The 15,425-nt window shown below is 36.5% G+C and overlaps 1 protein-coding gene across 9 annotated transcripts in view; it reads right to left on the bottom strand.

Moving 5' to 3' along the window:
- Positions 1-15,425, bottom strand: part of CD47 (CD47 molecule) — a 47,155-nt gene that overhangs the window by 17,951 nt on the left and 13,779 nt on the right. For 7 of the 9 annotated variants that reach the window (XR_007457250.1, XR_007457251.1, XM_049628129.1 and 4 more), the window contains exons 3-4: positions 8,418-8,507; positions 5,926-5,979 (exon numbers count right to left, since the gene is read on the bottom strand). Coding sequence is in view for 7 of the 9 variants with exons in the window: in XM_049628129.1 (XP_049484086.1) it covers positions 5,926-5,979; positions 8,418-8,507 (144 nt within the window). In the remaining 2 variants the exon portion in view is untranslated. The remainder of the gene's footprint in view (positions 1-5,925; positions 5,980-8,417; positions 8,508-15,425) is intronic. The other 2 variants (XM_049628134.1, XM_049628135.1) reach the window with 1 other exon arrangement.

Below are 15,425 nucleotides of genomic sequence, written 5' to 3' on the forward strand. Positions count from 1 at the left end.
AGACTTTATTTTTTTAGTATAGTTTTAGGTTTACAACAAAATGAAAGGAAGGTAAAGAGAATTCCCATATATACCCTACCCCTAAACACGAGTGACCTTCCCCATTATCAACATTACTCATCAAAATGGTACATTTTCTACAAAGGATAAACCTATGTTGACACATCCTAATCATCCAAAGTCCCTAGTTTACAGTAGGGGTTCACTCTTGTTCTATGTTCTTGAGTTTATAGAAATGTATAATGACACCTATCCGTCATTATTATTGTACAGAGTAACTTCACTGCCCTAAAAATCCTGTGCTCTGGCCTATGCATTTCTCTTCCACCCCTAGCCCCTTCCCTGGCAATCACTCATCTTTTTATTATATCCACAATTGTGGCTCTTTCAGAGTGTCTTATAATTGGTATCATAAAGTATGCAGCCTTTTCAGATTGACTTCACTTAATAATATGTATTTAAGTATCCCCCATGTCTTTTCATGGCAACTTGAGAGCTCATTTCTTTTTATTGTTGAATAATATCCGTGTATGGATGTACCACAGTTTATCCACTCACCTGTTGTAGAACAGTAAAGCTGCCATAAATATCTGTGTGCCAGTTTCTGTGTGGACGTAAGTTTCCAACTCCACTTGGATAAATATCAAGGAGCACAACTGCCAGATTATATGGGAAGAACATGTTCAGATTTTAAAGAAACTGCCAAACTGTCCTCCAACGTGGCTGTACCATTTTGCATTCCCATTAGCAATGTATGAGAGTTCCTGCTGCTCTACATCCTCATAAGCATTTGGTGTTGTCAGTATTTATATTTTTAACAAAAACTTATAACCCTAATGCTGCCTGACAAAGGAGTACCAAGTATATGGGGGAGAACTATTATATTTTTGACAATAAATTAGGAATTCTAAAATTTTCCCCTTTTACATATTCTATAAAATAATTAAATATAGCCAGCTACTTCTCAGAAATGAGTGAGGCTGATTAATTTGTTTGTTTTAGAAATATTTACTACGTACCGACAATGTAGCAAGCCCTTTTTCTTAGCTGAAATCCTATCAATGAAATCAAGGTACAAGTAGAAGATTATGCAACAATAATGGTGCACTTACCATGTGATAATCACTATTCTAAGTGCTGGCATTGAACAAAAAACCCAAATACTTCTGCCTCAAAGCCCTTACATTCTAGTGTGTGTGTGTGTGTGTGTGTGTGTGTGTGTGTGTACATGCGTGTGCACCTGTATGTGTGTGTTAGGGGTAAGGGAGAAGCGACTGATGGAATGTTATTCCCTGGCCTTCTTTCCCAGTTCAGTAAAAGGTGTGGGTCTCCTCTAGCCTAAGAAAGCCCCTTTATGTATTTAATCTTCAAATTCAAATGTGAATAAAAAAATGACATGTCCCTCTAACCACCTGAAACAACAGCTAATGTCATGAATAGATAGTCCATTTAGGTTTTCTTGTCTCCTTGTGACTAACAGAAAGGACATACAAGAAAAAAATGCAGGCTGTGGTTGATAAAATATAGTGAAATTACTAGATCAACTTGGAGATCAAATAAAAGCTGTCACCCTAGTTTTCATGATATTCCAAAGACAGGATTCAATATGCCCATACAGATCTACAAAGACCTCAGTCTATCCAACCAACAAACCCCCAAATCTATGAATGCGATATCTGCTCAAAGGCATGACATTTAGATGTTTCCTCTACTGAGTGGTCAGTGAGTTAGTGGTCAGATAAGAAGGCTAACCAGCGAGATGTAATGCGTACCAGATTAAGAATAAATCATAAAGGGAGACATGTCTGACTTCATTATTTTCTGACAACTTTAGGAGAGTAATTGTAAGATCTTTTTGGTATCTGTTCAGCTGCAAATCAATATTGTCTTTGATGCAGGATAAAACACATCCAATCACTTTGAAAGTGAAATTACAATTTCCAAATTTTTAATTATTTAATTAAATTACTACTTTACAAATATTTAACATACTCATAAAAAAAATAACAAATGCTATGTGAATCTGGTGCTGGAGAAAACAGAGTATGAATACCCATTATAAACTGATTACTTGCCAAAAGGCAAGTAAAGGATTTTATAATAAACTGCATGCACTATCCAACTGGCTTTGATGAAACAATTTGGTAAAAATGAATCCTGACTAAAAATCACATTCCTGGTCTACAGGACGCAGAAATAAAAAAGCCCAGGCACTGTACAGAAAGTACTTTGAATACAGAAGATTAAAGAAGAGGATGTCCAACACAGTAACTTCCTTTCCTTGGTTCCAAATGTTCCCTGATCTTATGGATGGTGCCATAACTTCAGAGTATATGCAGGAAGCTGGGATGCTTGAATTTGTAAAAAGTCGAAGGAATAACAATTACATTTCTACAAGAGTATACTGCCAAGCTACAGTTTTGTTCAGTTCTTCCTACAATAAAACCAGGGCATAAAAACATTTAATAACACAGTGTGATAATTATGTGGAAAGGACCAAGGGAAGGCACTCGAAGTCCAAGATTAGTGAATGAAATTCAAAGGAAACTTAATAACAAAGTCCTATTAATAGTATCCATCAACCAGGGCACAGAATGATTCTTTGTAATAGTATTTATTGTGCCGATATTTTACCTTCCTGGATAGAAATTTCCTGGAGCAAATTAGTATATATCCTCACTTCTTCAGAATGATTTTTCTGATCTACAAAGAAATCCCCTGTTCCATTACGTTATTTTTTTAGGTGTGCTCACGGTCTACTTTCAGTATCAATAAAATAGTCCTAAAAATTGGATTCAAGGTCTTAATAGGATCTCAAAGCTGTTGTGGTAATTTTTTTCCTTGAATTTCGCAACAATGACTTCTACAGGAACATATAACCAAATACCTCTGGGCAGTAACCAAAATCTTTGTGGAGTAATTTTGAGCAAGAACTAGAAAGTTAGAAAAGGACATGAAAGATGCCCAGAATGCATGAATATGAAATAAATTACAGTGGTCCTCACTTGGCTCAGTTTCAATATGCATGAATTTCAGTTGCCATGGTTTAAATAACACAAATGCCCCCAAATTACAGTAGAAATTTCAGTTATCACAATACCACAATAAATTAACTGAGTACTTGCATGAAGTGCAAACTTCACTGTTATCTCTTCAGTACACAAATCACCCTGTTAATATCAGATGTGTATCATGATCAGTGACCAATCATGTCACTTCTTTCAAAGACTGTTGGTGACTGCTCACTGAACACCTGTTATTCAGTTCATGCACAGACAGCAAAGCAGGTGTTGTGTAACTTCCTTGTGTCCCAGTAATAAATCAGTGTGATACTTTATGATGGATTATCAAAGCAGGAAACAGGCAACAAAGATGAAAGAGTAAAGAAATATAAAGTGGTAATGTTGGAAGTGAAATTCGAATAAAATGTAAATGGCATCATAGAAGAAACAACTGGATGAGGGAATATCAACAATACTGCCATTCCAGGGACTCTAGATATACAGTCAGAGAAACTCAGTAAAAGTGAACTTATTGGCATAAATGGGGACAGTGAGTAGGTTGTGACAAAAGGAACACAGATGTCCCAAGAGCGGTGACTCTGGAAAAAAAACTTCACGTGAAAGAAATTGTGGGAGATATTGTGTAACCCTGTAAATGCAAAGGATAAAATGTTGGAAGCTGATCCCAACTTAAAAAGGAGTATGACAATTCACTGAGGCATAAAAAAGATGCCTGCTCTGTATTCAAAGTTCTATAATAAGAAGGAGGTAAGTCCAAATGTCCACGGATGGATGAATGGATAAAGAAGATGTGGTATACACACACACACACACACACACACACACACACACACACACCGTGGAGTATTACTCGGCAATCAAAAAGAATGAAATCCTGCCATTTGCAACTATGTGGATGAAACTAGAGGGTACTTTGCTAAGTGAAAATAGTCAGAGACAGACAAATATCATATGACTTCACTCATATGAGGGCTTTAAGATACAAAACAGATGAACATAAGGGAAGGGAAGCAAAAATACTATAAAAACAGGGAGGGGGACAAAACATAAGAGACTCTTAAATATGGAGAACAAACAGAGGGTTACTGGAGGGGTTGTGGGAGGGGGGATGGGCTAAATGGGTAAGGGGCATTAAGGAATCTACTCCTGAAATCATTGTTGCACTATATGCTAACTAACTTGGATGTAAATTAAAAAAAAAATAAATAAATAAATAAATGGTTAAAAAAAAATGAGGCAAGCACTGTTCCAACTACTCTTGATGAAACACTTTAATTCTCAATGTTTTTGATGTTTCAATTTACCGTCTACTAAGTATTACTTTTTTTCCTTTCCTACTAGTGTTATTACTGACAGTAAAAGTTTTAATGTTTTGACAAAAATGTTAAAGGTCGTGGAGCAATAGAAGTTTTTTGCATTTATTTTAGATTGCTTTGCAAAGTTTCAGCTTACCTGGTCACGTTTATTGTCTCACAGTTTTGTGGAAAGACTCCTTGTAAAAAGTTCAAAGGAAGGAAAAGTAAGAATGTATATGCCTAACTCAAAGAATTTCAGAATGTTAGTAAGTTCCTGATATGGAATTGAATCTTAACCCTGTAGGAACCAGAGATTTTGGTGGATAACACTTGAAACCACTTATGAAACACCTAAATGATAGAAATTACCTGGTATGTTGTCAAAGACTAAGAAAGAAGAAACCTGGAAATCAAGCCAGTACCTTAATTGTCATTAAGGGAAACTGTCAAGCAGGAAACTGTGAGTTGGTATAGTTTTAGAAAAAAACACAAAGTGCCTCAAATACAATACTACTAGGGATTTGTGACTTTGGTTGAGACTCAGTGTTTGATTCTAGTAACCTCTGAGCTTGCTAAGCATTAAGATTCTGCTTAAAAGTTTATGAGTTAAAGATAAAGGCAAAGGTATTCAGGAACATTTCCCTGTGAGAAACCTTTGTCTTCAAAACATGGTCTAGGGCTCACCAAGTCCTGGCTTGGCTTCAGCAGTTTAAAAGTCTTCTCAGGCTTCTTCCTCAGTAGGATCAATGGCATCTTGAGATACAGTTCAAGATACATTTCTGGTAGAAAGTAACTCTTTCTCCTAAAAATGAAGGTACAACCTGTTCTTTACTACATGTTTAGCCTATGGGAAGTCCAAGTTTAATCTTGGGCTACCAAAAGACTGACATGCAGAACCAGAAAACCACTGAGGAAAACCTCCAGTGGTCAAATACAGACTATAAATGGTAATCTGAAACAGTTAAGGAGAACTAGCAATCTAGAAAGTGAAAGTCATGGGTCTGAGTTACTATTAATACTTCAGGGGCTACATGATACCACACTGTAAAAAACATATAACCAAGTGGCAAGTGAAAAACAGAGGGGCTCTCCTGTTTGGTGGAATCTCTAGGCCACAAATAGGAGGTCTCTTAGAAAGCATACCAAAGTAAAAGGTAGACTTAGATTCATAACTATCCCAAAAATGTGACAGAAGGCACAGAACATGCACACTTACATGTCTCCTCAACTGAAATGTGGGTGCTACAAAGCCAGGGGCAATATGCATTTCACTTCCACATCTCGAGCCTATAGCCCATGCCTAGCAATCAGTAGGCACCCTGTCAATAGACATTTGTTAAATAAATTAAAACAAAGTAGGTCTACATTCTGCTCTGTCAGTAATAGTTTCATCTACTCAGTATGTGTACCCACATATAGGTTCACTCTTCATGGAAAAAAAAAGTTCTCAAAGTAAGTTCAAGACACGGAGGCAGTATACTGCAGTGGTAAATAGCACTGGTTCAAATCCCAGTACTACCAGAGAACACCTGGGGGTTGTGGCCAACTGCCTAACCTACCTGCACTTCCGTATTTTTCTACAAAATGGGAATAACAATGGTACCTACCCCCACAGAGTTCTTGTGAGATGAAAATGTGACTGCAGATGTGCTCCACAGCATCTATCATACGGAGCAAGAGTTCCACAAATAAATAGGTATTCTTATCATAAACACCTTTAAATGTGAGTCCAGACTGAGCGAATCAAATATATAGGTCCTCCTCCACACATACACACACACCCCACATATACTTGTTCTAAGAAGAGCCTAAATAAAAAATTGCCATCAAAATATTTTCTTAGCTTAATTAGCATGTTCTTTAAAATATGATCAGTGGAATAAACACAAAAAAAGAGCATTCAACCTAACACAAAAATGAAAATTAAAACAAGATGGATGCTTTTTTTGTCATCAAATTACTAGCAAAGATTTTAGAATTATAATTATGTCAGGATTAGGCGGTAAAAAACAGCACCCGGGGGCACCTGGGTGGCTTAGTCGATTAAGCGTCCGACTCCTGGTTTTGGCTCAGGTCATGATCTCACAGTATGTGAGTTCAAGCCCTGCGTCAGGCTCCGCAGTAATAGTGCTTAGGATTCTCTCTTTCCCTCTCTCTCTGCCCCTCCCCTGCTCATTCTCTCTCTCAAAATAAATAAACTTATTAAAGAAACAGATATTCTCATCTGTAGTAATTGATACAAAGTTTCTAGAAAACATTTTGGCAGTATGTATCAAGAGCCTTAAAATACCTCTGCCGTTTCCAGTCTTACCTATCTTTAGCAGAATTACTTTCATAGTATCAAAAAACTTGGAAACATCCTTAATATCCATCAAGATGAGAGCTAAGTAAATTATACTGCATCCATAAAAGTAGAGCATAGGCAGCTATAAAAAATTTTCTGAAAACAAGGGGGGAAATTAGGATGTAAGTATGTAAGTTACATCAGTCCATATATGGTTTTCTTTCTTAAAGAAAGGTTAACAAAAATACATAGAAAAAACAGAAAGGGAAGAAGAAAATTCACTATAATATACGAATAGTTTATTTCTAGGTTCTGGGACTTCAGATTTTTATTTTTTCTCTATAATTTCCAATTTTGTATAAGGGTTCTTAAAGTGGTATTTATTATTTTTTGAGTCAGAAGAGAATTGTAAAGCTTATTTTGTAAAAATAGGGCTGATAGTAAACAGGCTAACTCCTGGTTCAGTCAATGAAAAGTTATGTCATTAATGAGAATGCTATGATCAGCAAACTTCAATCAAACCAAATGCAACAAATCACACTGTTGTGAAATAATTTCATTATCTTAAAAAAAAAGGCTATTCTCTACTTCAAACATATGACATAGGCTTAAGGCCTGGGGCTACCAATAAGGGTAAAGGCTTTCCCTAACATCAATACAGACTGAATAGGTCTTGATGCTGTATCAGTCTTTTTCGTGATATAAAAGACTTACCGAAATCCTAAGAAAATTTCCATAAGAAGTCTAGACACTTTTTTGAAAATAAAAGTTGTGAAATGTCTTGACAGTTGTCACTGTTAGCCCTTTTCTTCCCTTTCTTTGCCTTTTAGACAAAAGTTGAAAACAGCTTTGAAATCACAAAGCATTTCCAGAGTGTGATACATTGAGAAGAGCCCTTAGAATATATAATCAGTCATCTCTCTTCCATTTTCAGATCACTTTAGATTTCTGAGTAAAAGTGAAATTCATGAAATATACAATAAGCCAATCCACTACCACATTTTATTATTTTTTTTACTTTTTTAAAAGTTATAGAATGAAATAAATGAAATCAGCATCATTCACACCTTGCCTCGTATAAATGCTTGCTGGCCTTCAATGACTGACCTCTCACTGTGTGAAAGGGAGATGAGGAATACATCTCACATGTTAAAAGTTTAGAAGTTTACACTGTCACCTCAGAACTTCACTAATTTAGTAAATTTCTTTTACCAAACCAGTAGGGAAATATGGTTGAGTATAAGCATCAACCAGAATACATGCTACCTTTTCACCTAGTAGTGACCATTCTACATTGTTAATGCTGATTCTGATATAGCATCAAGATTTTCCCTGACAAGTTTGGTCACGTGATTATTACAATAAAACACGATCCAAAACCACAATTTTCCTGTGGCCACTTCCTTACAGAATCATAGTAAGAATGACAACACACAGTTCAAATGGGGCTTTTGATGAACACATGGACACGGACAAGTGCAAACTGGGAAAATAGAAAGTATAATATTCTACCCTAACACTAAGGTGGGCTGTGACCATCTCTTTGCCAAAATAATATGTGTAAATGCTCTGAAAATATTAAACTCTACATAAGTTTGAGGTATTGTTATTGCTAGGATTCCCACCAGTCATTCTTAAAAAATTAAAAAAAAAAAACACTTATGAATCAAGAACAATATTAAGACTGTATATTCTTATTTATCACATTATCACACTTTTTAATACAAGTCAGGTAAAATATTTCACTGATATTACCTCCCAGAAATAATCTTTTCATCATTAAAACATAAACAAAAAATAGAAATAAATACTTACTCACAATACCAAACTGTCCCCAAGAAAGTAGTACAGCCAAAATTGGGAAAATGACAATGAGGATATTTTCATTTGGAGAAAACCATGAAACTGGGAAGAAAACAAAAGTCGCAATTAATATTTACTATAATCATGTTAAGTCCTGCCATTGAATAGTCAACAATATATTTTACTGTAAAGAAAGAATATAAAAATAATTTATTAAGCTGTGGCCTTAAAATAATTACAAATTACACAAATAATTTACTTATACAACAAATTTTATTTATGAAAAAAGAAGCTAATTTAAGTGTGTTTTCCACGTTTTCCCTAACCTATGATTTGTGGAAGAAGACAGTATGGCACAGCTGAGAACAGGGCTCTGGCTGGCTTGAAAGCTAACTCTATGTTACAAGCTTTGTGACCCTGGACAAAGTCTTAACACCTCTCTGTTCTTCAGTGACCTCAATTGTTAACCCCAGTACAACAGAATACCTATACCCTGAAGGACTGTTGTGACTATTAACAAAGCTAATATGTGAAATGGGCTTAAAACAAAGCTTGACATGTACCAAGTACTCAGTCAACCTTTACTAAAATGATTTAACATTAGGTATTAAGGAAGCTTCTGTTAAGTGGGTCACATGTTACCTAGACAGTGAAAATAACAGTCACACAGTCTATATGAAAGAAATCGTGACATTAAGATATCAAATAACTTGAGAACTTTTTAAAAATTAAATTGAATCATATCTTAACACTAATACACTGATTTTATCATGGTATTTCTTCCCTAACAATAAAGCTAAGCAAATGCACTAAAAACATTTCAAAGTTTGCCTCTACAATGGGGACTTGCTGAAGAACATTCCTCAATACTGCCCAAAGCAAGCGCTGGTGTTCCTCTGAAACCAACCCTATTCATTCAAATCCTCCCTGGCTCTGTCTTTCCATATTGGAGTGTGAAGAATCTTGTGTGCTTTCGTACCACCATGATAGCCATGCATTTCTTGTGCTACTCTTACGTTAAAACCTGATAAACATTCGCAATGATCCACACAAAATAACGTTACAAATTCTGTCTTAGAGATATGACCTTTCAGAATCAAGCATTTTGCCCTGTATATACTAGAGACTCAACGGTTTACTGCTGAAGGTTTAATCATGAGATAGTTTGGTGAGTGAATGGAAGACCGTATCTTAAATTTTGCGTTTCTACCAAGAGATGGATTTTTCAGATACTCTGAATCAATACCGTAATTTCCAACTATATTACTGTGTATCTTCCTACACCAAAGAAAACCTATTTCAATTTGGCCAAAATTCCTACTACCAGGAAAAATCTTTGTAAATTATGCTTAGGTTTTTGTATCTAATGCCCAAAGGATTTAAAAGCTCTATGATCTAATGACTATTCTTAATCTACGTTCTCTATTATTGTGAGTTGTCTACATTAACTCTTTAATTCTCACAATTATTATATGAGGAACTGTTAGCCCCTCCTTAATGCTGAGGGAACTGAGGCACAGTGAACTAAGAATCCTAAGTATCTTAAGTTTTCATGTCCCAAACAGATTTCTGAGAGTCCTCCCCCTACTTCCCCAACAAACCTCCCCCCTAGGGTTTCCCCATTTCATCAGGCCAAAAATCTTATTGTCATCCTTGACTCCTTGGTTTCTCTGACACCCCATACCTGGTCCAATAGCAAATCCTGTGCACTCTACATTCAAAATACAACCAGTATCTGATCAACATGAACGGTGTATGTTCAAGATGAGCTAACAATGAAATGTTCTTTCACTGACCTCCCTGCCTACGCAACAAAATAATCTCAGAACATATTGACAGAAACCTATTGAGAGATGTGTTTAACCATGGTCTGACCACTCATTTTTCACTTATTTCACAAACATTTATTGAAACTTAAGACCCACTGTGAATTTGGCAAGTAGGACCATGAGCTTGAGCAGGGGAAGGAAATGAAGATCAGACTTTTGTGGGTAGTAAGGAGAGGTCTCTGGGTGAGGAACTGGATCTGCGCCACATAAAGACAGGGAAGAAGAGACACCAAAGGAACAGCAAATTCAAGCAACAAAATGGTGGCCACTGTGGCTAGAATTTAATGATACAAGAGGGGATGGGAAGAGTCTCCTGGGGTAAGGTCATATTGGGTCTTAATAGCTTGTAATAAGAGTTTGGATTTTATCACAAGAACAATGATAAGTGATTCGAAAGCTTCATCCAGGGGAGAAAAATGACCTGATTCATTTAAAATCTTTGCCAGCCACGTAGACAATGGATTAAGAAGCAGGACTGATCATAAAGTTGCTGCAGCAATTGTGTAGTAGCAGGAAAGCAACATGTGATTCACAAATACAATCTTGAGTTCATTTTCACTCTTCACATTTAAACACATAACAAGGAACTGTTCCAAAGCAAGGTGATTAGAAAGGGGAACCTGAAACATAAGCAATGGCTAGAAGAACCAGGGATTTCTACCTTAGAGAAAAACAAGCTTGGGAGAGAAACACCAAAGCCTTCTTCATGAGAGAAATTACAAAAGGTCAAGTTCTAGCTTGACTTAAGTTACAACTAGAACTGCCTACTAATAAACCAAGACCTTTGGGAAGGAAGAGAGTTTCATCATGTCACATGTTGAGGTAAAATGTCTGAATGACCAATTACCTGGCATGTGATAGAAGTACTTCATGAGTGAGATGGTGAAAGAGACTAAATGACTACTGGAAAACTCCAAGCCTCTATGCCGAAATAATGAGAAGTATGAGAAACATTTCAGTGACATACAGAAAGTAGGATTATAGAATAAAAAATATTATTGCCTAAGAGATGCTTAACTGAAACTTACTAGAAGGTTTATTCAAACTTCACACACTCTTTCCTCTCAGCTCTCACCCCAAGACTGTAATATGTTCTCCACAGCAAGAGTGTGTGTATGTGTGCATGTGTGCACATACGCACACATGTACATGGTGGTCCATCATTCTCTCAGTTTAAAATCACTGCTTCAGACCTCTGGCATAATTTACCTCTTCTCACTGGCACGAACGTGTTACCTCTCTCTAATTTGTTAAGGTGGAGAATCCGAGGGTCACCAAAGTGGACATTCAAGAACCAAATGAGATGCTGGGGGGAAAAAGCCAATGTTTTATATAAAACCACTTATATACCCATTAAGCTATTGACCTGTCTTGGTACTATTATCAGATGACTTTAACTATTGTTCCTCAAGGGGCGAAAAGAGATAAGATACTTCTCTAAGGTCCTTCTCAATTTTCAATGTTTATGGTACTAAGAAAATAAACTAAGCTTAAAATAGTCCCTATTGGATATTTTTCCACCTTAGGAATAAGAAAGATAATCCAAAGGCAATGCTATTCCATTCAAGCTGTGGCTGACAACTCTGCCCATTACTCTTCCCCAATTCTTGTTCAGGTAGTGTGGTCTCAAGAAGATGAACTTATTAGTGGAAAAACAAAGAAATGATATTAAGAGGATATGGTCTATGAATGAGTGTTTAAATTTTTCTTCCCAGCCTAAGTATTCTAAAAACCCAGTACTTCACTCTTCTTATCACTGTATACAAAAGGGGTAACTGGAAAAAGTAAAGAGATCACTTAAATAAATTAAATGTGCCTTTCCTTCAAATATATACATGGTAAACCTTCACAAACACCAGTTTCCACAAAAGAAGGTTAAAATAAAATTTATAACCTAAAATTCAAGCCACATTCTTACGTGATGTTTCAGGACTGTGATGACTTTTTTGATGTGTTGACTAGGCTAGGCTAGTCCCCAGTTACTTAATTAAACCCATAATTCTACGGTGGCTCCCCAAATCCCTGCTCCCTACAATCAGCCTTTTATAATTCTCTCCCCTTGAAGAAGGGATGGGGAAGTGAATATGATGGATTTCATTTCCATGATTCTGTTGTGTTATGTATCAAAAGGGATCCTGATGATGTGATTAAGGTGCCCAACCAGTTGGCTTTACGAAAGGGAAATTGCTTTTGGGAGAAGAGGGGGCTGGTCTTATCAAGTGAGCTCTGAGAAAGGTCTGAGCTCTTCCTGGAAAAGAAAATCAAAATGTGAGAGAGATTCTTTGTACAAGAGGAAGGTTCTCCTTTGCTGGCTTTATTATATGGAAGAGGCTGTGTGGCAAGGAATGAGGTGACCTCTAGGAGCTGAGAAAAGCCCGTAGCAGACATCTAGCAAAGAAACAGAAGTACAAAGAAAGAAGTCCTACGATCACAAGGAACTGAATTCTGCCACAATCATGTGAGCTTGGAACAGGCCCCTGAACTCCATGTGAGAACACAGCCTGGCCAACACCTTGATTTCAGCCTTGTGAAGACTCTGTATGGAGAACCTAGTTACACCATGGTCAGAACTGTCACTAGAAAACTAATACAATAAAACTAATACGGCACTAGAAAACTAATACAAGGATCTTGCAATGCCCTCATGTCAGCATTTGAAGCATAATGTATATCACGTTGACAATAATGGAAACGGCAACTCTGCTGAATTTGAACTGGCCTTTTTTTTTTTTTTTAAGTTTCTGTCTCTGTGCTGACAGCAGAGAGCCTGATGTAGGGCTTGAACTCAAAAACCGTGAGATCATGACCTGAGCTGAAGTCAGACGCTTAAATGACTGAGCCACCCAGGCACCCCTGAACTGACCTTTTTAAATAAAACCTTAATAACTTACTTGGAGAAATATAAAATTTTAAGCCTCCAAGCTTTTGTATCATTAATGATATAAACAAAGACATTGATAACAAATTTTATAACATATTTACATTTAGCATTTGGTTATTTACGAGGTATTTTCAAAGAAACCATGTACTATGTTGGAAAAATACTGGGTTTTGAAGACAGATAGATCTAGGTTAAAATCTTGGTGTGACTCAAACCTTGAACAAGTAATTTAAATCTCGCCTGTTGCCTCACCTAACAAATGGTAAGACCTATGTCTATCTCCTAGAGTTCTTGAGAAGATCACAGGACACAACATACATAAAGTATCTGGTATGCGCTCAAATAAATGTTAGGTTATTTTACTGTTCTTATTTATACTGCTATCATTTCCTTGAAAGTAGGGATCACATCTTACTCATTACTGAATCCCTAGTGCCTAGCACAGTGCCTGGGAACAGTAGGTACTCAATAAATCTTTTTAAGAAAGAGAAATATTAACTTATATACATCCCAAACAATTCTGTCATGGAGACAGTATCCCCATTTTACAGGTAAAAAATTGAGGGCCAGATTGGTTGAGTTTCTCAACCTAGTTTTCTTAAACTAGAAATGGTGAAGTATAGAAAAATCTTTCTAAATTCAAGTCCTGTGCTCCTTCCAAAAGTATACTACTACACAGAGACACCAGAGGTATATAAAACTCTAATTCATATATAATATTCTACACATTCAGTCCTAGTGCTCAGAAAAGGAACACAAATGGTCACCATTACTCCACATTCCATTAAGTAGATTTCTCTATTAAGTAATTTCTGTTCCTCATTTATGCCTACATTGGCAAAAAAAAAGCACAACATAGTGATAATGGTTTCTCCTGCTAAATCTCCAAAGTCCACATGATGGGCAAGTAGCACTACTATAGTGACTCTATACTACACAGTAAGAGTCCTGCCCCAAATTAACATTTTTGAGCAGAGGAGGTTTATTTCTTCCCCCAGTCAAAAATGGGTGTAAAACAGAGACAACACCAGATGCTGGCAAGGATGTGGGGAAACTAGATGGCTTGTATGTTGCTGGTGAGAACGTAAGATGAAATAACCACTCTGAGAAACAGTTTGGCAGTTTCTTTAAAAACTAAGCATATACTTACATACAACCACTAATCATACTTCTGGGCATTTATCCAGAGAAATAAAGACTATGTCCACACAGAAACCTGTACACGATTTTTCACAGCAGATTCATTTGTAATAGCCAAAAGCTGGAAACCACCAAAATGTCCTACAATAGGTGAATGGTTAAACAAGCTGTGATACACCCATACCATGGAATACTACTTAGCTCAGAGAGAGGAAGTGTGGGGGAAACAAACTATTGATACACACAGCAAATTGCATAGTTCTCAACGGCATTGTGCTGAGTAGAAAAAGCCAATCTCAAAATACTGTATGATTCTACTTATACGACACTGTTGAAATGACAAAATCATAGCCATAGAGAATACATTAATGTGTGCCAGGTTGGGAACAGTTGGGGGTGACTATAAAGGGATTGCATGAGGAAGATCTTTGTGTTAATGGCACAATGGTTCTGAATCTTGACTGTGGTGGTAGTTACTTAAATATACACATGTGATAAAATGACAAAGAAATATGCACACATTGTACCATTGTGAACCTGCTGGTTTTGATACTTTACTACAGTTACAGAAGATGTAATCACTGGGGGAAACTGGGCACGGTAGACAGCATCTTTCTGTTCAATCTTTACAATTTCCTATGAATCTTTATTTCAAAAAATAAAAATGGGTGCAAAGCCAAATGTCTGAAACTTCTTGTATAATATTCAACATTCTCTGCAAGAAAATAGTATCTTCTCATTCTAATGGCCCAAAAGGTAAGTACAACTCATTTTTTTATAGGGTACTTTGAAAACAAAGAAAAATAAAATAATTGCACATGAAAACATAAACTTGGTCTTCATCTCAGATATTGGTATTTCTTTCCCATCCATCTTCACTCCATCTTCTGGCCTTTCAAATCTCGTATCTCGAGTTTAACAGTCTGTCTCTCAGGGACTGACGCTATACTCCAAAACTGCTGCTCCCTGCCCCCTCCATCTTGTTTTTTCATTCCCACATAAGTATACATTCCTTCAGAAAAATTTCAAGTAGGTGTCAGGTTACCTAATTCTAGGTAATCCCAGTGTTTGAATGGTCAGACCCTGCTGAAAGGTACACATTTTTTTTTTTTTAAAGCTTCTTAGTCCCAGTTAATGTCAAATTAATACAAGTTACAACACAAGAGATTT

The sequence above is a fragment of the Panthera uncia genome, chromosome C2, assembly GCF_023721935.1.
Source record: "Panthera uncia isolate 11264 chromosome C2, Puncia_PCG_1.0, whole genome shotgun sequence".
Classification (NCBI taxonomy): Eukaryota; Metazoa; Chordata; class Mammalia; order Carnivora; family Felidae; genus Panthera; species Panthera uncia.